General features: G+C 36.7%; 2 protein-coding genes and 1 non-coding gene across 4 annotated transcripts in view; all 3 read left to right on the top strand.

Moving 5' to 3' along the window:
* The window catches only part of GTPBP10 (GTP binding protein 10), a 31,125-nt gene extending 23,016 nt beyond the window's left edge, over nt 1-8,109 (top strand). Inside the window, exons 7-10 of the mRNA XM_047695562.1 lie at nt 139-246; nt 800-877; nt 4,044-4,167; nt 5,925-8,109. Coding sequence (XP_047551518.1) covers nt 139-246; nt 800-877; nt 4,044-4,167; nt 5,925-6,163 — 549 coding nt within the window. The 3' untranslated portion in view covers nt 6,164-8,109. The remainder of the gene's footprint in view (nt 1-138; nt 247-799; nt 878-4,043; nt 4,168-5,924) is intronic.
* A 1,785-nt stretch (nt 8,110-9,894) lies between these two features.
* LOC125081500 (U6 spliceosomal RNA) lies at nt 9,895-10,001 on the top strand. Its single transcript, XR_007121705.1, has one exon. It is a non-coding gene; the product is annotated as a U6 spliceosomal RNA (small nuclear RNA).
* A 7,536-nt stretch (nt 10,002-17,537) lies between these two features.
* CLDN12 (claudin 12) lies at nt 17,538-27,900 on the top strand. 2 transcript variants are annotated; one of them, XM_047695428.1, is made up of 3 exons: nt 17,538-17,654; nt 18,877-18,965; nt 24,565-27,900. In XM_047695428.1, the coding sequence occupies exon 3, from the start codon at nt 24,598-24,600 to the stop codon at nt 25,330-25,332; it is 735 nt and encodes a 244-aa protein (XP_047551384.1). In that variant the 5' UTR covers nt 17,538-17,654; nt 18,877-18,965; nt 24,565-24,597; the 3' UTR covers nt 25,333-27,900. The 2 variants fall into 2 exon arrangements, with proteins under 2 accessions (XP_047551384.1, XP_047551385.1); XM_047695429.1 differs by lacking the exon at nt 18,877-18,965 and having other exon boundaries at nt 17,551-17,654.
* Nucleotides 27,901-27,985: the final 85 nt, after the last annotated feature.

Consider the following 27,985-nt stretch of genomic DNA (forward strand, 5'->3'; position numbering starts at 1 on the left):
AAATGGTTTTGATTCTTAATATCTTGGTTTTATAAATATGCAGTGATAATCACAAATTAGTAACTGTATTTGAAATATGAAAATTTGGGGATGTAATTATTTTCTTTTTTTTAATTAAACCATCTAATTTTGTATTAGATATCAGTAGCTGATCTTCCTGGTTTAATAGAAGGAGCACATATGAACAAAGGAATGGGCCATAAATTCCTCAAGCATGTAGAAAGAACCAAACAACTACTGTTTGTTGTAAGTCATATATGTACCAATGTAATGTTCAAATGAATGTGAAAATCAATGTGTTTAGTTTTCCTAGAAATAATAATAAGATTAAAAGATGAGGTACTATCACATGTTATTCCACTAAGTGTTTAAATGGGAGTCAAATATAGTAAGTAATCTTCATTTATAATTCAGAGTGGAGATGGCATTACTGTATCAGATGTAAGTTTGGCCATACTTATCAAGGTTTAATTCTTTAAGGTTGTCAACATACTGTTATGTTATTATATAGTATCTCTTTCCTATTTCATTGATGGTGTTGGAGCTATATATTAGATTGTCTGTATCTCATACAAATTGTTTTATCTATACTAGTTTTTTATTTCATTAATATTATAATTTCAGAATAATTATGGCTGTCTTGACACTACAGCTTCTTTTACTCATTTTGAATTACTGAATTAACAATAATGTATAGATTGAGAAATTATTTTTAGCTTGAGAAAGTTAAACATTTCAAAACATAGGAATTTGTAGCTGTTGTTATATCAAAAACTGTCTCTTTCTGTCTTTTTTTTAGGTCGATATTTCTGGATTTCAGCTTTCTTCCCAAACTCAATATAGAACTGCCTTTGAAACCATAATACTGCTTACAAAAGTAGGTTTTCTGTTTTACCGTGTTCTGCATTTGGTCTGACATGTAGGCATATAGAACTGTATTAAATAACAGATAATTAGAATAAATACATATTCTACCTCTACTTTTTGAAGGTTTGAAGTCAAAGAATCATCTAAACTTGCTTTCTCCAGTTTTGTGTTAACCCACGCTTCAACCTATTACAACCAATGAAATCCTCCTTTATTTTAAATCCCTGTTACATACTTCTCAGACTTTATTCTTGCTTGAACTTTTATTCCTACTTTTTAGACTATTTCTCAGTCTTTTTTTTTTAAAGATTCTTTTTATTTATTTGACAGAGAGATCACAAGTAGGCAGAGCAGCAGGCAGAGAGAGAGGGGAGGGGAAGCAAACTCCCCGCTGAGCAGGGAACCTGATGGGGGGCTCGATCCCAGGACCCTGAGATCATTACCTGAGTCAAAAGCAGAGGTTTAACCCACTGAGCCACCCAGGCGCCCCTTGGTCTATTTTTTTTTTTTTTTTAAGAAGATTTTATTTATTTGAGAGAGAGTACGATTGGGTCAGAGGCAGAGGGAGAAGCAGGCTCTCCAATGAGTAAGGAACCTAGTGTGGGGCTTGATCCTGGGACTCTAGGATCATGACCTGAGCCCAAGGCAGATGTTTAACCAACTGAGCCACCCAGGCGCCCCTCAGTCTTTTTTTTTTGTTGTTTTTTTCTGTTCATTCCTTAGGTAGCATTCAGTTACAGTTAATACACTGATGACTGCCAGATCTTTCTGATACCTGCGTCTTCTGGTCTTGCTTTAGACCAGCTAACTAATGGATATCTTTCACTGGCTGTCCCATTACATTCTCAAACTTAATATGCATACAACTGAACTTCAGTGGTTTTGTAAACCAGAATCCTAGGTGTTAGTCTCACTTCTTTCTTTCTCACCACCTGCATTAAGCCCTTTTAGTTCCATATCCTAAACCTCTGAAATTCATCTCTGTGTCTTCATCCACACTGTTACAATCATCAGCCCTCCTCACTAGAATGTTTTAAGTATTCCTATGTCATCACATTGCTTCCAGTCTCACTTCTCTCCAGTCCATTTTTTTAAATTGAAATGTAGTTGACATACAAAATTATAGTATTTTCAGGTGTGTACAACATAGTGATTCAGTAACTCTATATACATCATGCTATGTTCACCGCAAGTGTACCTACTATCTGTCACCACACAGTGCTATTATAATACCATTCTCTAGGGGCACCTGGGTGGCTCAGTGGGTTAAAGCCTCTGTCTTCTGCTCAGGTCATGGTCCCAGGGTCCTGGGATCGAGCCCCGCGTCTGGCTCTCTGTTCAGCAGGGAGCCTGCTTCCCCGTCTATCTCTCTCTGCCTCCCTCTCTGCCTACTTGTGATCTCCGTCTGTCAAATAAATAAATAAAATCTTAAAAAAAAAATACCATTCTCTAGTTCATTTTTTTATATGGCAGCTAGAGTGATATTTGTGAAAGAACCAAGATAATGCTTATTCTTTGCTTAAACTTCCCCACTTCAGTGGGGGTGCCTGGGTGGCTCAGTCAGTTAAGCCTCTGCCTTAGGCTCAGGTCATGATCTCGGAGTCCTGGGATCAAGCCCCACATCAGGCTCTCTGCTCACTGGAGAGCCGGTTTCTCCCTCTCCCTCTGCCTGCCACTCTGTCTAATTATACACCCTCTTTCCCTCACTCAAATAAATAAATAAAATATTTTAAAAAAATAAAACACTTCAGTGATTCCACCCCTGTTGTTAGGTTGAAGTCTTACCCTGAATATGGTTTTTGAATCTGGCAAGGGTTGGCTTCTACCTAGCAGTTCATCTCTGCCCTTCCTGCCTCACTTTTTATTCTTAGCCACATGATTTCTCTCTAACACAGCATGATGTTGCTTACCTCCAGGACTTTTTATATCTTGTCACTTTTTTCCTGTGAGCATTTGAATATGGGTTTTTATATGGACATGTTTTCATTTCCCTTGGGCATATAAACCTAGGAGTAGAATTGCTAGATAATATGGTCAGTCAATGTTTAACACTTTGAGGACCTGCCAGAATTTTAGAGTGGCTGCACCATTTTACTACTTTATAATCGCACCAGCAAGGTATGTGAGGGTTCTAGTTTTTCTACAAGAATGCCAAAACTTGTTCCTTTGTCTGTGTTTTTTATTTTTAGTTATCCTAGCAAGTGAGGTGGTATTTCATTATGGTTTTGACCTGCATTTCTCTAGTGACTGAAGATGTTGAGCATCCTTTCATGTGTTTATCAGCCATTTTTATGTCTTTGAAGAAATGTCTGTTCACATTCTTGGTGCATTTTTTAAGTTGGGTTACTTATCTTTTTGTTGTTGTTGTTGAGTTGTAAGAGTTCTGTATATTTTGGATAAAAGTCCCTTATCAGGTACATGTCTTGTAAATATTTCTCCCATTTCTTTTGTCTTCACTTTTGTTGTTTGTTTGTTTTTAAGATTTTATTTATTTATTTCAGAGAGAGTGAGTGCATGAGCAGGGGAAGGGGCAAAGGGAGAGGGAGAAAAAGACTCCCCGCTGAGCAGGGAGGCTGACAGGAGGTTCCATCTCAGGAACCTGAGATAATGACCTTAGCCAGAAGCAGATGCTTACCCACTGAGCCATGCAGGTGCCCTTATCTTCATTTTCTTTATATTATTTGAAGCACAAAGGTTTATATTTTAATGAAGTTCTTTTTGTCTATTTTTGTCTTTTGCTTGTGCATTGGTGTCACAGCTAAGAAACCATTGCCTAATCTATGGTCATGAGAATTTACTCCTAAGCACACTTACTTTTTCTAAGAATAATATAAATGTAGCATTAGATTGTTACTATTTACTTCTGAACTTTATCAGTGTGCTTAATAGAAGTCTTAATATCTGTATTTGGTCCTGTGTACAAATCACTATGTCTCTAAGATGTCATTTGAATTAAAATATATTAACATGTGACTAACCAGTGAGCATTTTATGAATTTTCTTTGTCATTTAATTTTGTGGTTGTTGAGGCTTATTGAATTTCAGAAATGTCAGTGGGCTCTAGATTACCCAGGCCTACAAAGTAAAGAAAGATATTACCAAATAGGTAATCTATATATTTATTTTAATAAAATTACTTGGTTTTTCTTTTTCTTTTTTTTCTTTTTTTTTGGAAGGAATTGGAGTTGTACAAAGAGGAACTTCAGACAAAACCTGCACTTCTGGCAGTTAATAAAATGGACTTGCCAGGTGCTCAGGATAAATACCATGTACTGATGAATCAACTCCAGAATCCTAAAGGTAAACCCATTTGTTCATTTAATGCCAATTTAATGATTACCTATTGCGTGCAGAAAGTGCTAAGTGGTGTAATCAATGCAAAAGAAAACTGACAATTGCTACTCTTAAAAAAAAACATTGTAACATAATACTTATCAAGTTTCAGAACTGCGATATGGACAGTAAGTTAGCAGAGACAAAAGGAAAAGTCGGGCTTCGTGAAGAAGTAAAATTTAAACTAGGCCCTTAAAGAGTTAATGGGAGTTGGATCAGAAGAGAAGAAAGTCAGCATCTACCTGTAAATTCTTTTACTTTAACATACTTCACAAGTTCTAGACCTTCATTCCCATAATACACTATAAATTTAAAACCAGAGCAAATAGTTCTAAAGTGGTATGTATCTGTGCAATGCCAGCAAAGTACCCTGAAGAGTCCTAATCTTCTAAAAAGAACTTAAGTACCTACATATGTGTGACATAGAATAATAATGCTGTTGTTGCAAAAGGATTTATTTGTTTGAAATTTGTTCCTAAATGGACCACTTCGTGTAAAGGAACTTAAAGGGACTCTCCATAGTTTTGAATATTGACCTTTGCAGAACACTTCCTATCCTACAGTAATGATGCTTTCATTTTTCTGAATCTAGTAGAGGAGAAAAAGTCAGGTGGATAGAAGGTGGCTAATATGTTTTTAAATGGTACTAATTCCCTGTTTTTATCCTTCTATAGAAATGGGGAAAATGTTACAGTATACTGGGGCTATCACACAGCACCACAAGATCCTTTCTCCCTTACAGAAATCTTTCCCCTGCATAATTTACATATTGGAGCTGTCCTTGAGTTAATAAATTACTTTCAAGATAAAAATATTCCTGGAACTACAGAGTACTCTTTATTCTCTAATGTCACTTGCTTTATGAGGTCATTAAATCTATTTGCTAGTTGGTCTTACAGAAAAGGGAATTTACAGAGGAGGTGTCAAAAGGGAGAGTAACTCAAGAGTTTGTGCTATTTTGGTCTGTCATAAAACAAAATACAGTGCCCTCAGTGATAATTCCTGAGTTAGCATCTTTGGACTTCCTTGAGGATGTTCGAATCTCACAAATGAAGTTCCGTGTTTACTTGTCCAGTCTCTTTTAGTCCAGCCTTTCCAGTGCATATCCATTTTAACACATCCCATCAATGTGCCATCTCCCTTCCCATTGCCTTGAAGGCAGGGAAGAGGAAAAAGTTATATAATAGCTGTCAGCCCGTGTGGGGTGATAGATTGAACTCATCTGAAATGATTTCCCATTAAAATGTCCCCACACCCTTTTCAATTTTAGTACAGCTCCTAATTCCAGAGATAATAAGCTTGTAGTTTAGGGCAGCTAAAGGCCACCTGTGTATTGAGGCAAGTTACAAAATCCCAATCATGAATGATGTTATTTTTATACATACGTCTTTTAGAAAATCTGTGTTGCCTGACTTCATTGAGCTCCTCCAGAAAAAGCAAATTTTTTGCTTCTGTAAATAAAGCATGTGTGATTTATCTTTTATTTTTACTTAATTTGGTTTAAAATATATTCATCCAAAAAATATTTGCTAAGCACCTATCATGTGCTTAGAATCTTGCCATTGTCATTTGTAAAAACAAAAGCTTCTGAGAGGTTATTAATGAGGGAATGAAAAAAAGAATAATACTAGCTTTTAGTACCTTGATTCATAAACCTCTAATCTAGTTTTAATTTACTTTCAAAGACAATGAAAATCAGCTTAGTTTTGTGGTCCTTGTTTCAGATTTTCTGCATCTATTTGAAAAGAACATGATTCCAGAGAGGACCATGGAGTTCCAACATATCATCCCCATCTCTGCAATTACAGGAGAAGGAATTGACGAATTAAAGAACTATATAAGAAAATCTCTAGATGAACATGCCAATCAGGAAGATGATGCATATCATAAGAAACAGTTGCTTAACTTACAGATTTCCAGTACAATATCTTATAGTGAGCCACCACCAAAAAATTGTTATTAGCCCCAGATAGATGTAATTTAAATCTATTAAAAATGCTACTGAGGGGCACCCGGGTGGCTCGGTGGGTTAAACCTCTGCCTTCGGCTCTGGTCATGATCCCAGGGGCCTGGGATCGAGCCCTGTGTCGGGCTCTCTGCTCTGCGGGGACCCTGCTTCCCCCTCTCTCTCTGCCTGCCTCTCTGCCTACTTGTGATCTCTCTCTCTCTCTGTCAAATAAATAAAATACTTCTTAAAATTAAAAAAAAAAATTTTAATGATACTGAAATTATATTCATTTGAAAGTTTTTCTACAGACATGTATTCTTTAGAAGGTTAGTTATTATTAACCTTCTGCTATAAATGCCATCATTCAAGAACCATACCTTCTTGTTTTGTAGTTAAGTGTATAGATAATAAAAAACTAAGACCTAGAAATGACAACTTATATTTTATGGCCAATCCACCCATAATAAAATCCTCTGATATTCCTGTAGTTATGACATCTCTAGTAAGATCATTTATATATATATAAACAGAAGAGCATTCTCTAGAATATTATTCAAATGAGCAACCAAGTTTTTTTTTGTTTTTGAGTCTGTCATATACCTGGTTCTACTAATTACATAATAGTTACCTTTTTTGGAAAACTTCAAAACCCTAAATTTTAACATATTTTCAGTAATAATTAAGATCACTGATAATATTTAACAGAAACCAGCAGGTAGATGATTATAGTTTCACCTTTTGGAAAATTTTCTTTCTTAATTATAAATCTTTTTTCCTGCTTTGGAGCAGTCTGGTATATGTCTCATTTTCTTGCACTCAAATCTATCTTGTTTTCATATGTTGGTAAAGAGAAGTAATAGGAAGTGCAGATTTGAAACAATATTATCAATCATCAGTATATTGATACTAAAATTTCTAAATTTCTGTGTTTCAGAAATACAAATTGGACATTTTCTCTTCATTAGTTTTATTATAAAATACATATATTCATTGTAAGAAATAAAACATAAACCACCCAAAAGCATATAAAGGAAAACAACTTCCCATCTTCCTGCATTGGGCCCTCTTATCCTTCCCAGAGAAAACCACTGTTAATAATTTTTTATTTCCAGCAGAATTTTTTAATTCATTTATCTTTTTACTCAAATGAGTTCATTATATAAATCTTTTCTAAGGTTTTTTGTTGTTGTCGTTTAAATAGTAGCAAGTTAATGAGCTTTTAAAATTAATTCTTCAAAGCTGCTTTTAAATTATTAGAAATTTTTTTGGAATTTAAGCCTCAGTAAAGCCTTTACATATGGTTATAAGTATTACATAAAAATCATGTCAGTATTGTTCTCCTTAAATTTCTTCTGATGTGACAATGTGAATGAGTGTTTACAAGTATTATTTCACTTTTATTTGTTCTGTTTTCTGTTCTCCACTCCCACCTCCCATTCAGGGCCCCAGATCAATGGCTTTTTTGTATTTCTTTTTCCTTAATTGCACAGGTATTTATTGAGTGTCTCCCATCTGTCAGGCACTGTGCAAGGCACAGGATGTACAGTGTTGAAGACAGGACCTGCTGCCCTTATGGACCTCACATTCAATAGCAGAAACTGCAGGGGATTAGAATAGTCTGGTCCTGCTTTACAGCAAAGAAGTAAGAATGAGGAGAGCATTCGGGATTTGAACATCTGTACTGATCATTCTGATCATGTTTCATTTTGGGTATGTTTTACGTTTATAACTTTAGTATCATTTTTCTCTTAACTTATATTATTTCCTAAATATATAGAAGTAGCAATGTGAGGACAATTTCATCAGGTGAATTTCTGAAGTTCTGACACCATACTCTTATTTTCTGCTGTGGCAAAGGATAGTAGATATGTGCTGAGAATTAAGAGGAATTACATCTTATTTGTTAGTAATGGCCAGGTCACTACTCTACAACTAAATAAAGCATTGTGTTATGTAACTCACTAAATGTTTCATGGTTTATATTTTCTAGTTAATGAAAGTTGATAGTTGATTTTTATTCTAAACAGAAGGAGAAGATCTGGATCCCTTTTTATTTTACAAAAATTACATTTTAAGAACTTAATTTATTTTGAAATATATTAACATCTCAGATGCCATTTATTTTGTCCTTAAGCAAGATTTTTTTTCATTTTTTCCTTTCAAAATATATATACTTTTTGAAAGACTTAATTTTTATATTATTGAATAGCCAAGGTATCAGTGTGCTGCGTATACTAAATTTTTACCAAGTCCCAGTAGTTCTTGAAGAGCTTGTGTCAGATTGATTTACCATCATGAATTACAAGCCAGATACTGTCAAGTATTAAGTGTATTATACTGTGAAGCTGGATTCGTGCTTTGAAGATTTCACCTATGAATAAAAATGTTCCCAAAATATATTGTTATTTTTGCAATATATATCTATATTACTCATATCATTGCAAAATGAACTTTATAGAAAATTAATGTTTTTGTTTAGATTTTATTTATTTATTTTAGAGAGTGCTAGTGAGCATGGGTGGGGAGAGGGGTAGAAGGAGCGGGAGAAAGAAGGATAAGCAGACTCTGCACTGAGGGCAAAGCCCTGTGTGGGGCTCTGTCTCACAACCCTGAGATCATGGCTTGATCCAGAATCAAGAGTCAGCAGCTTAACCCTACTGAGCCACTCCGGAGCCCCTAATGTTTTCTTTTAAGTGGTAAACATGTATTATCTAATTGCGGGGAAACTTCATAATGGGAAAAATCAGGTCAAGGGTATTTATTTCAGGTTTTATCTAGTTAGTTTTCTTGTAAAGTTGTATGTCTTAGTTCATTGTTTGTTTGCTTTGGGAGGATGGAGTACAGATATTCTTTTGAGAAAGTTAATGAAAGCTAAAGATTTCTTTTCTTGCCAACATGTACATAAACACATGGAGTATTTTCTAAGTAGTTTCATAGGGTTTGCAGAGTTCAGAAAAAAAAATAGTTAACAAAGGTAAGCTCCCTCTAAAAATTTGTAATATCATTAAGTTACATTAAAAATAATGTTTCTGGTGCCTGACTGGCTCAGTCAGTAGAACATGTGACTCTTGATCTAAGGGTCATGAGTCAAAGCCCCACATTAGATACAGAGCTTACTTTAAATAAATAGATAAGTAATAAGTGACAGCTATTTTTTTTTAAAGATTTTATTTATTTATTTGACAGAGAGAGATCACAAGCAGGCAGAGAGGCAGGCAGAGAGAGAGGAGGAAGCAGGTTCCCTGCTGAGCAGAGAGCCCGACGCGGGGCTCGATCCCAGGACCCTGAGATCACGACCCAAGCCGAAGGCAGCGGCTTAACCCACTGAGCCACCCAGGCGCCCCGTGACAGCTATTTTTTTAAATGCATATGTAATAAATTTTTTTAAATGTTTCAAAGCAGCAGCATAAGTTAGCTTACAAACTATAGCTAAAAAATGAAATGAAAATTAGCAGTGGTTTAAATTGTAAACCTTACACAGAAGACATCTTATTTCAAAAACATGGAAACATTTTGTTTGAAGATCAAGTTGTGAGTTGAATTTGAAGTATATTTTTAGACCTTTGAGTATCTCAAATTTAATTTAAATCTGTCTCTCCTTATGGATAGACAAGTGAAACAAATTGAGAAATTGAGTACGTGGTCTGTGCTAGTAATCGTAATATCTAACACAGTAATGTTTCCATATGCTGGGCAATGTACTGGGTTGTTCATAAATATTATCTCTTTTCAACACACACTATATTGTGCTCGCTTCAGCAGCACATATACGAAAATTGGAATGATACAGAGAAGATTAGCATGGCCCCTGCACAAGGATGACATGCAAATTCGTGAAGCGTTCCATATTTTTGGTGCTGTGAATTGTGTTAAGACTGATAAATCACAGACCTGTACCCCTAAAACAAGTAATACTTATGTGTTAATAAATAAATAAAGAAAGAATTGAGCAAAAATGAAAAAAAAAAAAACTACAAACTATATTGCCTTGTGATCATTTGCTATTAGGTGAATGGATGTTTTGGGTTTTTTGTGTTTTTTTTTTTTTATTTGAGAGAGCAAGAAGGAGTGGAGAGGAGAGGGGCAGAGGGAGATGGAGAAGCTGGCTCCCAACTGAGCAGGGCACCCAATGCAATGCTAGATCCAAGGACCCCGGGATAATGACCTGATCCAAGGGCAGACTCAATTGACTGAGCCACCCAGGTGCCCCTGTTTTGAGTGTTTTTAACTTTTTGGGGACTGTACTATATTTTATAATTTAAAAAATATCTTTGCCTTACAAGAGTTTATTCCTTGGGAATTAAGCCATTTAGATAAACTTAGTTAACAAATGTTGGCAGACAACATGCTGTAATATTTCCTGCAGAGTTAAATAATAACGAAAAATTTATTTCTTTTTTTAAACAGCTATGTCAGAGAAGCATTTTGTTTGGGGTTTTTTGGTTTTGGTTTTGGTTTTTGGTTTTTTGTGACTAGAGTTTGGCAGGGAGAAGGAAAGTATCAGAGAAGTCTCTTAGCTTTAAGTGGGTGTCACAAGTCAGTTGAAGGAAAAGCAAAATCAAGTAGGTGATAGGAATGAGAAAAGGAAAGAGAAAAGAAAGAAAAGCATGTATGTTGGAGAGTTGTAGTATTTCTCTGTGGATAATTCAGGAGTGATGTGGATTATTGCCTCAGCTGGCTGTCGGAAGTGTGAAGAAGCTAAGTGCAGTTTCAGCTACCATTTCTGACCATAACCAATCATTAATTTTAGGTAATTCTAATTTTTGTACTTTTACTGTTTCTTATTTTATGACTGTTGCTTAATTAATAGTTGTTGGGTACTTGGAAGACTTCAGGGGAAGCAGTCAGTCACCTTTGTGTATATTATTAATGTCTTTATAATAGAAATTAAATTTCGTTGGGTTGCCCCAGATACTAAGCTATGCGAAGCATAGCTATTATTTGAATCCTGTCCTCTGAAATACTTAGAATTTGAATTGTACTTAAAAATACTTAATTGAATTATACTTAAAAATACTTAAAATATACTTAGAATTTGAAGAACAGCAAATGTAGTAGTTTATATTATAAGTTATTTTGGAGCAATATATGCCAAAGTTGGAGCTTTTTCTATTTGTTTTTTAAACTTTAAGTGATTGAAGTTGAAAGCAAAGGACAAAGCTTCCTTTGTTCATGGCACTTTAAAAATTTTTTTTTTTTTAATTTATTTATTTGAGAGGGAGAGAGACACAAGCAGGGGTAGTTTGAGAGGGAGAAACAGGCTTTCTGCCGAGCAGAGAGCCCAATGCGGGGCTCGATCCCAGGACCCTGGGATCATAACCTGAGCCAAAGGCAGATTCTTAATGACTGAGTCACCCAGGCACCCCAATGGCACATATTTTAACATATTTTTCTGAAGTTGCCAATATCTTCTGACCAGTGCCTTCATTTTCTTATTTGTTATCAAACATTATTACTGGTATTATTCCAGTATGAGAGGCTCTAAGAAGACCATGGTGTAATTTTCTTAAGAAAAAGGATATGAATTTCTTTTATTTTTTTTTTTTTTATTTATTTTTCAGAGAGAGAGAGAGAGCCAGAGAGAGACCACAAGCAGGGGGAGCGGCAAGCAGAGGGAGAAGCAGGCTCCTCGCTGAGCAAGGAGTCTGATTCGGGGCTTGATCCCAGGACTCTGGGATCGTGATCTGAACCAAAGGCAGTTGCCCAACCAACTGAGCCACCCAGGCGCCCCAAGAAAAAGGATATGATAATAAATCTAAAATATTTATTCAGGGCGCCTGGGTGGCTCAGTGGGTTAAGCCGCTGCCTTCGGCTCAGGTCATGATCTCAGGGTCCTGGGATCGAGTCCCGCATCGGGTTCTCTGCTCGGCAGAGATCCTGCTTCCCCCTCTCTCTCTCTCTGCCTGCCTCTCCATCTACTTGTGATCTCTCTCTGTCAAATAAATAAATAAAATCTTTAAAAAAAAATAAAATATTTAGTTTTATTTGTATATGGTTTGCTGCAAATTGAGGGAGATTGGAAAACTTTAAATCAAGAGCAGGCATTGAGTAGAAGCTTCTGGTTTTCAGTGGATTTGCCACGTGATTGACAGTAAGTAAAAGCCTCTGGTCAACAAAATCCTAAGGGGGAGAAATAAGAGTACTATAAAATACTTGAGGCTCAGTTTCAAAAACAAATCTTAACATGAACTACCTTGAGGTCAAGAGAAGTTATAAGAACAATATAATGTGCACACATGGCCTTTCTTATAAAAATAGAAATCAGAAAAACTCACCTGCTTTAAAGAATCACTAATGTCATAATTCCAAATTTGTAACACATTCATCAAAAGTTTAACATACAGGTTTATCTATAAAAACTAGGTTAAAAATAGTGGTGGTCGAAGGAGAGGGTAATAGGCATGGTACATGACAAAGATTTACAACACCTGAATGCAATTATAGGCAAAAGCCTTCAGTTATCCTGCTTTAAGCCAATTCTTTTGTACACTTTCCTTCCCTCCTTCACCTTATTCACCAGTCACTTTATTAAAGAATATTGGAAATGTGTGGTCACCCTTCCTCTTATATAGTAGACAACAAAGTCCCAACCATTTTTAAAGTGACAGCTCACTACTTGATTATCCAGAACCTTCTTCCCTTATTTCCTGTATTAGTTTGCTAAGGTATTTTAAAAAGTACCACAAACTGAACAGAAATATATTGTGTCACAATTCTGGAAACTAGAAGTAGGAGATGAAGATGCTGACAGAGGTGGTCCTTTCTGAGGGCTGTTGAGAGAGATTCTCTTCCGTGTCACCTGCCTAGCTTCTAGTGGTTTGCAGTGTTCCTTGGCTTGTAGAAGCAGCACCCCAGTTTCTGCCTTCTTCTTCACATGGTATTGTGTGTGTGTGTGTGTGTGTGTGTGGTTGTCTCCAAGTTTTTCCCGTTCATAAGGAAATGTCATGTTGGATTAAGTCTTGCTAATGACCTCTTTTTAACTTGATTAGCTTTATAAAAACTCTGTCTCCAAATAAGGTTACATCCTGAGGTATATTGAAAGAGTTAGGATTCCAGCATTGGAATTTTTGAGGAACACATTCTTCCTGTAACATTTACTTATTTTTCTCTCTATACTTCCCAATTAATAGATAGTTAATATTCTTTATTTGGCATTTTCCTCCAAAAAATAGTAAATGGGGAGGGTTTTTTTTTTTAAGATGTATTTATTTATTTCAGAAAGAGAGTGCACATGGGGGGTGGCCAGAGGGCAAGGGAGAGAGAGAATCCCAAGCAGACTCCCTGCTGTGCATGGAGTCTGATTTAGGGCTCGATCTCAAGACCCCGAGATCATGACCTGAGCCAACATCTAAGAATTGGACACTCAACCGACTGAGCCACCCAGGCACCCCCAGAGGTTTTTTTTTTTTCTTTTAAGATCTTTTTTTATTTATTTGACAGAGGGAGAGAGAGATCACAAGCAGGCAGAGCAGCAGGCAGAGAGCGGGGTGGGGGCGGGGAGCAGGCTCCCTGCTAAGCAGAGAGCCTGATATGGGGCTTGATCCCAGGACCCTGAGATCATGACCCGAGCCGAAGGCAGAGGTTTAACCCACTGAGCCACCCAGGTGCCCCACCCCCAGAGGTTTTTAAATTAATCTGTATCTGTTAAATACTGTGGTGAGATATGACTAACAGAAAAAAAAGGGAATATTATGTGCCAGTTAGTTTCCATTTGGAGTTGATGTGTATAATTTACAGAAGATAAAATTATTCAGACAAGGGGAAAGGTAGGTAGGATTTGGGCAGAAAGGGTAGTAAGAAGACATTCCAACTTCAGGAATAGCTTCAATAAGCGTTTAGAGTAAGTTTTAGCTGCAGAAATCCAAAGTAAGGAGACTGCCCTGAATCTGGAGAGTTCTGAATGGTGACAGCAACCTTTTGGGAATATCCTTCACTTACTACTTCTTGATTTCGAGCACCTTATTTAATCTCTCTGTGTCTCAATTTCTTTGTCATTAATATGGATTTATTGTGGTTAAATTAGATATTTCACAGGAAACATCCTTGGAATGTAATAAATATTGAGTGTTCTCTATTTTTAAATTGACATTAATATATATGTAAGGAAATAGTTGTACATATCTTAATGTAAAGAGTTGAGGGCTTCATTTTTTTTTTTTAAGATTTTATTTGAGAGAGCATGAGCGTGCGTGTGAGTGGTGGGGGTGGGTAGAGGGAGGGAGAGGAAAAGGGAAAGAATCTCAAGCAGACTGCACGCTGAGGCTCCATGTGGGGCTGGATCCTATGACCTTGAGATCATGACCTGAGCCAAAACCAAGAGTCCAACAATTAACTGACTGAGCCACCCATTCGCCCCAAGGTGAAGGCTTTAAATAGGATTGTGACTATTCTTTGTAGTGAATAAGAGGCAAATGGATATTTCAAAGAAAGAATCAGTGTGTGGTTCCTAATTTGAGTAAAAGGTATAAAGAAGAAACCAAAAAAAGATAAGAGGGGAAACCACTGACAAAATAAGGAATGATGGAAGACATAAGCAGTACAACTATTTTGTATTTGGAGAATGTTAGAGTAATAATAGTTAATCACATGGGGTAATTAGAAATCGTACTGAAATTTTGGAAAGTCTTAGCCAGATGTGGATTTGGGGAGATAAAAAAAACAGGTTGCCCTCTAAGAAGTTTTCATTGATAGGGTCAGGACAGAGCCTTTTGATAACTGAGGAGTAAGGATGAGAAAAGGAAAGCAACAGGCAGACAGGGAACAAATCAGATAAACTAGAAGAGAAGTAGAAATGTTGGTGTTTCCAAAAATGAGAAAGCAGAGTTTAGGAAAAAAAGAGACAATCAGAATTGTGCAATGTGGACCTGGAGGAAGTGGAAGAGAATGAAGACCAAAAAGAGACCCTTGGATTCAAATAGAAAGAAGTGATTAGTGACTGTGGGCAAGTAGAATAATGGTCCCATAAAGATGTCCTAAACCTCATGTCGAGACTCTGTAAATACATTCTGTTACATGGTAAGGGAGTATTACAGCTGCTCATCAGATGACCATAAAACAGAGAAATTATCTGGGGTGGTCTGAGTGGGTCTGATGTTATCACAAGTGCTCTTGAAAGAGAGATGCAGAAGAATATTAGAGTGATGTGATTTAGATGTTGAAAGATTGGAGCAGCTATTGCTGAGTTTGGGAATGGAAGGAGGCCATAAACCAAGGAATGCAGGTGTCTGCAGTTGAAGCTGGAGAAGACAAGGAAACAGTCTCCCCCGAAGCCCGCAGAAAAAAATACAGCCCTATCAGCACCTTTAGTTAAGCCCAGTAAGATCTGTGTCAGGTTTCTGGCCACCAGAACTGTAAAATAAATAATAAATTTGTGGGTTTTTTTAAGCCACTGAACTTTGTGATAATTTGGCACAGCAGCAATAGGAAACTAATATAGTAAATAAATATTTGTAGAATTTTGGTGGTGATGTAAGGCAGTGAATTTGTTTTAAGATTTGATTTACTCTTTAATGAGTTTTCTCTGTTGAGAAAAAATGGAAAGCCAGGATTGTTAATTGCTGATCTAAAGTCTTACCTAAAGTACTTCAGAGAATGATATTCCAAAAATCTAGTCCCACTATGGTACATAAGTATTTTGTTCTATCTTTGCTATACCAAAGGCCAGGCTAACCATAGATGTGAACTTATCAGTAAGTTTAGAAATAGCCCATCCCTTCCTTTTGTTGCTGTTATTTTTTTTTAAATCCTTATAATCAACTACATATACATCCCAGCCAAAGTCTGCTAACCAGGTTAATTCATTGTGATTGGGAACCAAATTATAAAATGATTTTGTACACAGTTACTGGATTCAATTCAGTTTTATAGATGAAAGAATTGAAATTCAGAGCAAAGAAGTGAGATGTGCTGTGTCATATTGCCATCATCCATCTGGCTGGCCTGAGCTCAGAGATCCTTTTACCCCCAATCTTTCTTTCTCATAATTACACTTCTAGGTCTAGCTTTGGGATTGGATTGCTTCAGGACTTAGATAACTCTATCCATCTTCTGAAGCAGTATGGAAGATGAGAAGGTGTTTTCCATCACTAATAAAAAGTTCCTCAAACAACACCAAAAGAAAAATGGTAAAAACAACGTCAGACACTGTTGTAAACTTCTCTATAGTAGTAACTCAATCCTTACTTTTTTTTTAATTTTTTTATTTATTTTTTTTTTACTACAGGTAAGACCCTGAGCCAGAAAAAGGCTACTTAACTTGCCCAAGTTAAGTACAGGGGCAGAGTGGGATAAGGATGGATGGAACCCTTTACTTTTGTTTAAAATGTGATGCTTTTTATCAAACTTTTATCTTGAAAATTTTTAAAGATACAGAGAGTTGGAACAGTAAATGAACACCCATACACTTCCTCTCTCTAGATTCAAGAATTATCAACATTTGCCACATTTACTTTATCTCTGTGTGTGGCCATTTGAAATTAGTATGCATCGTGACGCTTCCACATCCTTTATATATGTAAAATGCATCAGTCCTATTCAAGACTTCTGAAATCTTTATTTTAATTCCAATATTCACTAATAAAGTACTTCATATTTAGGAGAAGCCACAAAGAAAGGGACAGGATAGTTGAAATTGTGCGGAAGAGTAAAGTTATTTTAGATATCTAATAGCTAGTTATGTGCTCAGCGCTTTGCCTGTATATAGTTCCTTAATTTTCAAGACAATTCTATGATGGAGATAATCTTATTATCCTCATTACAGATAACCTGAGAGGTATCTTGCCCAAGGCCACCCAACTAATATGTAGCAAAACCTCATATTAAAGTAGGCAATTAAATATGTTCTTAAATATTTAAAATTAAGGATGCTGAAGTGTCATGATGCCTATCACCTTAGTGATCACAACGTAAGTGGAGATAAGATAAATGTGGATAATTGTTGAATCCAGAAAGTGAGCATATGGGTGTTCATTGTACTATTCAAGTTCTCTGTATCTTTGAACATTTTCAAAATCAATTCTAGAGTTTGAGCTTTTCTACTTTGCGCCTTGTTAAATGCTTTGTGGAAAAAAGTATTTAAGCACTTTTGTTAACAAACCTTACGGGGAGATCACATTTAGTAGGAAATATTTACTTGGGTACCCAACTCCAAACCATTTTTAGTTTTATTTCGTTTAACTTTTTTTTTTTTTTTTTTTAAACACCTGTAACCCAAATCTGGACGGAGCTAACGGTGCAACCAGAGTAAGGAGGCGGGAGGTGGGGGAGAAAGGCTGGAGGAGATCACAGGATGTTGCCTGCAGCCGCGGCCCAGTGGATTCTGGGAATTGTAGTCTCCCAGTTATCCAGGGCATTCCTGAGTAGAGCCTCGGGAAAACCCGACTACGCTCCCAGAAGCCTCCGGGGCCGCTCGCTAGGAACGCACTTCCTGGGAAGCTGAGAGGGAGACGCTCTAAGAAGCTCCTCGGTGTGGGAGAGTGAAATGAAATGTCTTGGATGTGAGGAACAGGTAGGTGTGGTCAAGAATCTGATTTGGGGGTCTTTTGCACAAGTCGTTGAGGATTTTGTGTAAGATAGCTAAATCGAAGGAGTCAGCGACACTGAAAACTGTTGACCACGTCAGTGGACGTGAAAATTGAATGAGGAGATATTTGATAAGGCTTTAAAAAATTGTGTACACAGGAGTATGGAAATGGCGAGATGTCTTGCAGGGGCAGCCGAGGGCTTGGGCTTGGCCGGCGGAGTGTGCGGTGTGGAGCTGCAGGTTGCTATTTTTGAATCACCAGCTGGTTGTGTAATGATGACCTGCTCGCGGTTCAAACCCACTCAGTGTTGCAGGGGTGGGCTTATTCCAAGAGCGGTAACAGTCACTGTTGCGGTCTCTTTCTATTGGCTCTGACCAGGAGAGCTCCCCCCGCTGTTTCCCCCTTTCTTTCTGCTAGCTCTGGTGCTCCTAAGGACGGGGCTCTAAGGGAAGGAAAGGAGAGGAAGGGGAGTGCGGGTTGCGCTGGAAGCTTGGTTTGCTTTATTCTGAAGCCCAAGCTGTGTGTAATCGGCCTTGAAAGGCGCCGGTTACCACGTTAGAGGAAGGCCAGACTTGGTAACCCCACTTAGAATGAAAGCTCAGGGATCCTAGTGTGAGTTTCTAATTGTAAAACAATTTTCCCTTAATTGGGAGTGACCAGTTATGCATGATACCAACTTAAGAAACATACATTTAGAAAAGAAAAAAATCATAATTTGAAATCTCTTCTGGGGAGACTGTTGAGGACGACATTCTGCATAATAATGGGGCCAGTGATAAATGCTTTAATCCAGGAAGTTCTCTGGCGTTTATAAGTTTGCATCCTCATCCTACCTATTGTGATAAATAGATGTATGGAAACATATTTAAATGGCACGTTGAGCCATTGGTGGAACTATAAACTCAAAAAAGCATTCTAGTTGCAAATTTTAGGACGCACAGTGCAGATCAACTTAGCCTAGTTTTGTTATCCGGATCCTTCTAAAAAGTACAAAAGAAACAATGAATTTGTTTTACTTCCAAGACAACTAATTGCACAGTGTTTCCTTGGGCCTCCTTATTCGTCCTGGATAGAATCTAAAAAACCTATTACGTGTGTGTGTGTGTGTGTGTGTGTGTGTGTGTGTTTATGCGTGCGTGTATACACAAACACGTATAATTTAAAGAAGTACTGTATTTATTTAGGACATTTTTCCTATTTCTTTAGGCCCAATCATCTCTTCTGTCTATTCATATGTGCATATATTTCTTCTAAGTTGATTAAAGTTGATTTAGACCTGTCAAGTACCTCAAAGAGTAAGTACATCCTTTGATTTTACTCCTTTTCCTTTTTCCACTGTATATCAGATGTCATGTTTTTCTCTTGTTCAAGAAAATGAAGTTTTATGATAGACCTCCTTTGTGAGAGCAGTGATTGATAACCTGTAGTTTTTAAGAAAATTCAATTACAGGTAAAAGGGACTGCTCATCTTACCATCAAGAAGTAATGTAGTTGCTGTTACACATGTCTTCTCATATAACTATTCCGGATTATCCCTGAAAAAATTACATAGTGGTGGGTCTGTGAATTCCTAAAGCTGTTAGGTATTATTTCTGCCTCAGACTTCTTTGAATGCACAGGACAGGTATCTTTTTGAAAACCTTTTTATTTGAAAATGACATATTTGATAACCTTTAACTGTGTACCAAATTTTATCTATTTCTAAAAATCACCATGAAATAGATAGATGACAAATGTGAAGTGCTTGTTTTGAAACAGAGTGCTTATTTGATTTGGTCAGTAACTACTCCATAGAGAATGCTCTGTTATTATTGTTACGTGGCTGTAATCATCTGTGATTGATTGCTGAGATCCAGAAGAAAAGCACGTTCCTAGCTAAAGAAAATAAATAAGCCTACTAATAATCATTATAAACTTAAATTTCTGACCATATTCTGTTTTACAAAGGGCTTTACTATTCATGATCTTACACATACCTTGGGGAACATTTTACAGATGAGATATTTGAGGTTCAGAGGACACAGATGCCTTGCCCAGTGTGTAATGGTAGGTTGTGACTGGCATTTGGGTCTTTGATTGCCTGGGCTATAATATCAAGTTGCCACTCACAACAAGCCCAGATATCTGTATATCTGACCCAGCTTAAGGCTCTTGCCTAGTTTGTGTTCAAGAGTGCTACTTAGATTTGTTAGTGTGTTCTTAACCTGGCACATTTTCTACAGTTCCAAAAAGAGATTTTCATATGGCAAAAAGATGTTTATCTTTTTTCTCCATTGCTATATTAAAAAGAAAATACAAATACAAATATAATAAATTGTTTTGCTCTAAAAATAGTATTGCTTGGATAAACAGAAATTAATTTGATATATTAACCTGTTAATAAAAAGGGGGATATATCCAGTAGTAACAAACCTATTGAGTTGAAAACATGAGAATCAGCACAGGTATAATTGATTGACTCCTTGCCACTGTGAAAGTTAACTAGTGTTGCCAAACTTAGTTGTGTATTTTTGGAATAGTCTTTATGTAAATACTTGGGAATGGTCTCATTTCTAGGGGCCTGTTTTAGGGAAAGAAAATGAACTTTGTTTTGAAAAATGGGAGAGACTGGCTAATAAAGAATGAAAGTGGAGGGCATGGTCTAGAAGCAACTTGGAGACTGTCAAACACACAGGATATGAATGAATGAATGAATGAATGAGAAAGCAGGAAAGAAAGAAAAAGATAGAAAAGAAAGAAAGAAAAAGATAGAAAAGAAAGAAAGAAAAAGATAACAGCAGATTTTTAACTTTCTCTCTAGATCCTGACCATACCCATATGGACCTTACATTTGTTTGTTTGTTTGTTTGTTCAGATATTTAACAAATCAAGTGCCTTCTGTGTATCAGTGTGGGACACAGTGAATAAAAGAGAAGGCTCTCTGTCATCCTGGAATTCAGTCTAGTGAGAAAGATAAATACTAAACAAGGAATTATAGGCATAATCACTGCTCCCAAAGAGAAGGTAAAACGGTGAATTCAGAGTGTATAACTAGGGTTGGGGGAAGGTTAAGAAGAAGGGAGGAGAGAACAGGTTTAGGGCCAGCCTCCCTGAAAATTAGAAAAATGAATACCTTTTAGGTAAGCAAAGAGGAGAATGGAATTAAAGTTCTAGAAGGAAAAATAGCATGAAGTAAAGCCCTTAGCCAAATATAAAACTACAAAATTTGAAGAGTTAGAAGAAAAGCAATATGGCTACTTAGTCTGTAACATGTTAGATGCGAGAGTGACACATAAGGAGATTGAGAATTTGAATTTGATAGGAACTGATGGTGGGATTTGAATCTTTGGGAACCATGGAAAAATTTTGAAATTTAGAAACTGTATTCTGAGGGAAATAGGAAGGCATTGAAAGTAAGAGATGTAGTGAGGGGCACCTGGCTGGCTCAGCTGGTGAAGCATGCAACTCTTGATCTCCAGATTATGGGTTTGAGCCCCACAATGGCTATAGAAATTACTTAAAAAGAAAATCTTAAAAAGAAAGAAAGAAAGAAAGAAATATAGTGAAATAATCAGATTTGCATCTGAAACAATTATTTTGGGTTAAAAATTAATTGGCGTGGGACAAGAGTAGAGATCTTTCACCCTCTTAATACGAACAAATCCTAATCTGAGAATCAGCATTATTTTAATTTTAAATCGCTAACTATATTCCATCTCCCTATGAAATGATTCCTCATCCCTCTAGTGAGATAAATGACTTATCAGATCATGCAGATGTGGAGTTAAGAACAGGTCATGAGGAAAGTAGCCAGAGAAGGTTATAAAGAACAAGGACATTAAGTCTAGCACTGAGCTTGAAATTAGCTAAAGAATTGAGGTTAATAGTATTTCCCTTCTGAAGAAATGTCATGATATCCTTGGTGGCTGTGTACATTAGAACTTTCAGTCAGTCTCTGGGATCTGAGCTAATGATGCTTCAGTAAAAGCAAGTTCAGGCCCCTGATAGAACATTTGTGTTGATTTGATGCAGGTTAAATTTGAACACACTTGATTCTGAAGGGAATATTGACCCATCTCTGCTCATTAGTGTCATTTGATAGTCTATAATCTAAGAATTACAGAAATTTGTTTATAATAATAAAGTCATTCATTCTGATCTTATTTCTCATCCCCTTTGCATTGTAGGAATTAGTGGTACAAGGCAGCTTGATTGGAGAAATCTCAATTTTATTGATACTCCCAAGTTTTTTACCTCTATCTCTGAAAGCAAGAGGGAATTTATGATTGGGTTAGAACTGTGAGTACATTGTCTAAAGGAGTTCTGAAGCTTTGAGAGAAAGAGAGGGAACCTTTTTCTTATGTCTTCACAGCTTTAATCAAATCATCATTCTCTTTTCATTGCTTAGTCTTTTTCTAACCCTGGATGATACATTTTTTATAAACAGGTACCTTATTGGTCCACTCTGCTTGATATTTAACAATTACCCTTTAACATGTAGTAATCATACAGTTGATTCACTCTCAGCATAATTGACTCCTCATAGAACAGCATATTCTTTCCCTCACTTGGATTGTTAACACATTGGAGCAGGTTCCAGATCTTAGTATCTTCAGTTGTTCCAGGGCCTAACAGTATTTTGCATGTGCTGGATACTCAGTAAGTACCTGAGTTGAATGAATTGATTCATTGAATGAATTACTACTTGGTAATAGCTACTTCTTTGTCCAGTTCTGTATTATCAATAGCCTACCTTTGTGAGGTATTCATTTATTGAATTAAATGAATAAATATTCATTTATTCAATTTCAATATTTATTCAAATATTCCTAGAATGACTTACATGCTGGGCACTGTACAAGTTGCTAACAGCATATGGGGGAGACAGGTAAATGAGCAAAAACTAGTAAGAAGCTACATTTTGGAGGTTGACATCATTAGTAGCCTTTTCCAGCATAAACATCCTCAAACCTGAACCACAGTATCCATTACTGAAACAAGGTGGTTGGTTGCTAAAATTAAGCAAGATAGTTTTTCTCCCCATTTTGCATGAAAAATATAAATTACGACTACAATTCCTTTGATTTGTTTTCATCTGTAAACGATATTATTTGTAAGTAATTGCTACTCCTGGTAATATTGACAGAAGACAACATTATAAACAAGTAGCAAATTAATATTAATGGAAAAAACTAAAAATATGCCTAAATTGAGGACTTTGAAATATGGTTCACTTGTACTTAAACTGATTTTATATTGTACAGTATATAGGTATGTATATACCTATATATTTCTGCTAGTAAAATTATTCCTAGTTTACATGACCAGATTAAATATGCAAATATGTTGTTTTCTAAGAAAAAAAATGTGTCTTCCCATTCAGACACATTTGATCAAGTCCTAACCCAGTTTAGCATTTTGATCTTCTTTCTGGCCCCTGAACTCCTGGAAATGCTATTCCACCATCACAGCAGATAATATTTGACTTTGCAGAGGGGTCATAGGTACTCTGAACACATACTGTATTCAGAAACAATAATATTCTCAACCTTTTTCCTTCATCATCTGACTAAAAAAAGTAAATGTGCTACTTTATTGGTCTGTTGGGTTGCCTCATTGGGGGTGTGATAGAAGGCAGAGAAAATACACTTGAGTGGTGTTTGGAGAGTGCATTTCCAACTCTTGAATTAAAGCTGAACTAGATACTGGTCTTTATACTTTGTCACATGCAGAAAAAGAACACAGCCTTTTAATTTGGAATGAAAGAAAGGCCTGGCTACTTTTTTCTTTTTCTTACAATAGCATTAATAGAGATAGATTGTCATTACTTCAGGAATTTGTGCTTTCATCTTATATGAGCAGTAATGGTATAATAACCAATAACCACAAGTGTAATAACTTGAAAAGCATGCAAGTCATCTTGAATCAGCCAGGAAGTAGTTGAACAGAATCATTTCAGGTATCTTTGTTCTCTTCTTTTCATTTGACTAACTCACTGGAGAGTTCATTTACATTTTGTAATTATCCAGTATGCTAGTATATACGAACGAGATGTTGGTTTTTCTTACTTAACATTTATTCAGCAATGTTCTTTAAACTGCTCCAGTGTGTCAGGCACCAAGCTGGTCACTGAGTGCTAAGAAGTAGTTAACATTTGAATTGCTCTTACAGCATGCCAAACATGTTTTAAGCAGTGAACAGTATATTAACTCACTGAATACTTAACTCTGTGAGTCAGGTACTGTTATTTTTCTCGTTTTACAGATGAGAAAAAGGAATCACAGAGTTCTATAGCTGACCCAAGGTCTCTTGGCTAGTAAGTGAGGAAGTGGGGATTGGAACCCAGTCAGGGTCCTCCCTCAGCCAGTCTGCTGTCCTGTGATTCTTCTTTTCTTACATATTTGTCTTTTATGAGCCACCTTCACCTCAGCTTCATGCTCATTTCATTTTACATTCACATGAGCATTGGAGGCTGAATTTGTGGTGTTTGTTGTTGATGGTTGATGAGTGCTCTGACTCTATATATTTGAGTGGCTGACACAGGAAAGTATTTGGTAGATGTGTGTTGAATGAGTGATTATTGACAATTGAGAGACTCATATGTAATGTTAAGAGGATTTGAAAGTATTTTGATTGTTCCTCTGATTTGCTGGGAAATAAAATACTCATGTACAATTACCTCAGATCTTTGGTCGTTCCCTGATGCAGCCACTGTTCACCAATAGGTGAGTGCTCCTGTGCTCTGCTGTCACATGCACATGTGTTTATATACCTTCATATTGTACACAGGAAACAGGGACAGACTTTCCCTCTTTGCATTGACGTCATTAGTTGTGCTGCCAATCAGCACCACCCTTCCTGCTATGCTCTCCTATTGTCCCCTCATGATGTGTCCTCTTGTGTGTCACCCCCCAGTCTGACTGACAGTACTGCACAAGCCTGCCTGCCATGGGCTGTCGGGATGTCCATGCAGCCACAGTCCTCTCCTTCCTGTGTGGAATCGCCTCGGTAGCAGGCCTCTTTGCGGGGACTCTGCTTCCCAACTGGAGGAAATTACGACTGATCACATTCAACAGAAACGAGAAGAATCTGACTGTTTACACTGGCCTGTGGGTGAAGTGTGCCCGATATGATGGGAGCAGTGACTGCCTGATGTATGATACTACTTGGTACTCATCAGTTGACCAGCTGGACTTGCGGGTCCTCCAGTTTGCCCTGCCTCTCAGCATCCTGATTGCAATGGGTGCCCTGCTGCTCTGCCTGATTGGAATGTGCAACACGGCCTTCAGGTCCTCAGTGCCCAACATCAAACTGGCCAAGTGCCTGGTCAATAGTGCAGGTTGCCACCTGGTGGCTGGGCTGCTGTTTTTCCTGGCAGGTACTGTGAGCCTCTCCCCTTCCATCTGGGTCATCTTTTATAACATTCATCTGAACAAGAAGTTTGAGCCAGTCTTTACGTTTGACTACGCAGTGTATGTCACTATGGCTAGTGCTGGGGGCCTGTATATGACTTCCCTTCTACTGTTTATTTGGTACTGTGCATGCAAATCTTTGCCTTCTCCGTTCTGGCAGCCACTGTACTCCCATCCTCCCAGTATGCATACCTACTCGCAGCCCTATTCAGCACGCTCCCGCCTCTCTGCCATCGAAATTGACATTCCAGTAGTTTCACACACCACCTAATGTGGAAATAGTTAGTTCTCAGAGAAAACTTGTAGCCTCACATTTCCCTTGTACAAGGACCCACATACATTTTCCTTTGTTTCTGACCAGTCAATGAAGCCAAATTTGTATATCCTGGTAGAATGAAGTGCTGCTAGTTTTATGAAAAGTACATTATTTTAAAATGTGAATCATTTTATCTTGCTTCTTATGCTAGAAAGATTTTTAACCTCTATATTGATATCTAATCAGTTATTCAAGTGGAAAGGACCTGTGTCTCAGTTGAGGTAATTTAGAGCAACATGGTAAAGTAAAATACGAAGACTAAGAGAGGCTATTGTATGTGATCTTTATGAGTATTTTAGAAAGTGTATTGTCCTTTTTATATAATACCTTAAACTGGGAAAAAAGGGCAATTTCAAATATAAGAAATTTCTTTCAGGTAAGCGTAATATTTTAACAGTAGTCAGTCTGCCAGCTTAAGGCTGTAACTTTTCTTACTTCTCTCTTGGGGCTAATTATATAAAACAGAGTTTCATATTTTGAAGATACTTCTTTTGTGCATTCCTTATCTTCTACCTCATGCAGTGTTTTTAAAAAATGTATTTTAAGTGATGTCAGAGAGAATAAGCATAACATTTTAAATATCTACTAATATGGATAACATTTAACATAATTTCAAGAGTTATGATTCTATAAATTGTATTATTAGAGTTAAAATGGGCCATGTGATGAATCGGTGCTTCCCCTCTGTGGCAGAAAAGCCTTTTTTTTTTTCCAGATAGCATCCACCAAGTAGTACTCATGGCCTTGTATAATCTCTTAGTGACAAAGAAAGAGGCCCAAGTGGTTTGTTCTCTTTTAGACAGTGGTAGGGGACAAGCATCTATTCTTCACTGAAAGCATCAGAGATTCATTCTGGTGGACTGCCTTTTGAATGATGAGTGAAGTAAGTTATGGCTTCACCTTGACCACATTCACTCTTGATTCAGTTCCTGCCTTCGTCACTGATTATTTCCTTGAGCATATATCTTTGCTCCACACTTTAGTGGGTGCTATAGAGGATACATGAAAAGTATGAAATCTGGTCTCATCCACTAAGAAATTTTAATATAACAAAGAAGATCATACTGTTATCTAACAGTTAGAAAACAGTCTCACTTTATTGGCAGCTGGTCTTAATTTCTCAGTCATTGATCAAGGAATATATTTCAACTGGAGACATGACTTTTTGACAGGCTTATTGTATAATATCAGCAATATTCTGGAGCTTAGAAATTGAGTTCATTGGATCCTTTAGAGCACCTACATTAGCCTAGACACTATAATAACACCATATCAGATTCATGGGAATGGGCAAAAGTGGTAAAGAAATTAAATTGTTCCCTTTTCACCTCTGAAAGTATGATGATGTATTGAAGAGGAAGGAGTATTTAAAATCTCTTCTAATGGGGTAACATTTAGATGTACCTGTGTTAACACTGAAATGAATTCTTAGAAATTCAGGGATATTGGGTCTTTACCCTTATGAAAATTTGAGCTGCTGACTTAATTGGTATACTTTGCTACACATTAGCATTATGTTCATAAAGATTTTTTTATATTAACCATTAAAAATTCCACAAACCACTAATTGCATGGTAAACAGATTATTATGCCTCTTTGCAAATCTGGATATGATTCTGGTACTTCTGTGGATATAAGTGCTACTTTTCTTTTTTTCCTATTTACAACACTAGTTTATGTATATAGCAAATAATTCCGTTGTATAATTTTTAAATGCCATTAGTATAAAGCATGCAAAACTATGGTTTTTTTAGTTATAGCTTCTGATTACCTTCAGTTCCATTCCTTTTTACTCTACTCAGACATAGCTGAATCTTGATCACTCCAAGACAATGGCAGGTTTAATTTTAAGATTAATATTAGTTTCCTCCTTTGCTATTTAATATCAGCCCTCTCTCTCACTAAATTTGTCCAGAAGTGTCAAGAATTCTACCATCTTCCTGTTCTTAGTATCAACAATGTTAAAGAAAAGTAGACTCAGCCATTAATACACTAGACAGGTATTAGTCCATGGGATCATAAATATAAATGTGAAGCTTTTTCTATAAGCATCTTTTGCAGTCTTTCATAATCTGTAGTCTAAATTACTATTTACTATGGATACACTAGGCAAAAGAAACAGATGTTTCCCTTATTGTCTTTAATATTTCAGATTTGCTCTCAGTAGCTATTCTTCAAAGCCATCAAAGGAAAGCAAGTATTTACAGTCCTTTTTAGTAATTTTTGAGCACTCATCAGGCTATCATTGTGATGGGGGATATGTTTTTTGTTGTAGTTGCTGCAAGCTATTAATGTTAAGGGCCTTTTATGGAAGCCAGCTTGAAACAAACATGTGGTATCATGCACCAGATTTGGTTTATCCAGCCATGGGAGGAAAAAAAAAAAAAAAAAAAAAAACCTCTGAGTTTCCTTTACTTGTAATTATACACTATAATAGATAATGTTTGTTGTAAACTGCAATGTAAAACCTCAGTGAAACTGCACTGTATTTCTTGGTGTTTATTAAAAGATGTATTTTTACAAGTTTTTGTTTCTATCCTTTTCCTCAATGCTTTAAGGTAAAATATTTTGAGGGGCATCTGGGAGACTTAGTTGGTTCAGTGACTTT

Source organism: Lutra lutra, chromosome 11 (genome assembly GCF_902655055.1).
Source record: "Lutra lutra chromosome 11, mLutLut1.2, whole genome shotgun sequence".
Lineage (NCBI taxonomy): Eukaryota > Metazoa > Chordata > Mammalia > Carnivora > Mustelidae > Lutra > Lutra lutra.

What these genes read in the sequence shown, in the direction of transcription:
- CLDN12 (XM_047695428.1), top strand. Translation starts at nt 24,598, where the DNA reads ATGGGCTGTCGGGATGTCCATGCAGCCACAGTCCTCTCCTTCCTGTGT.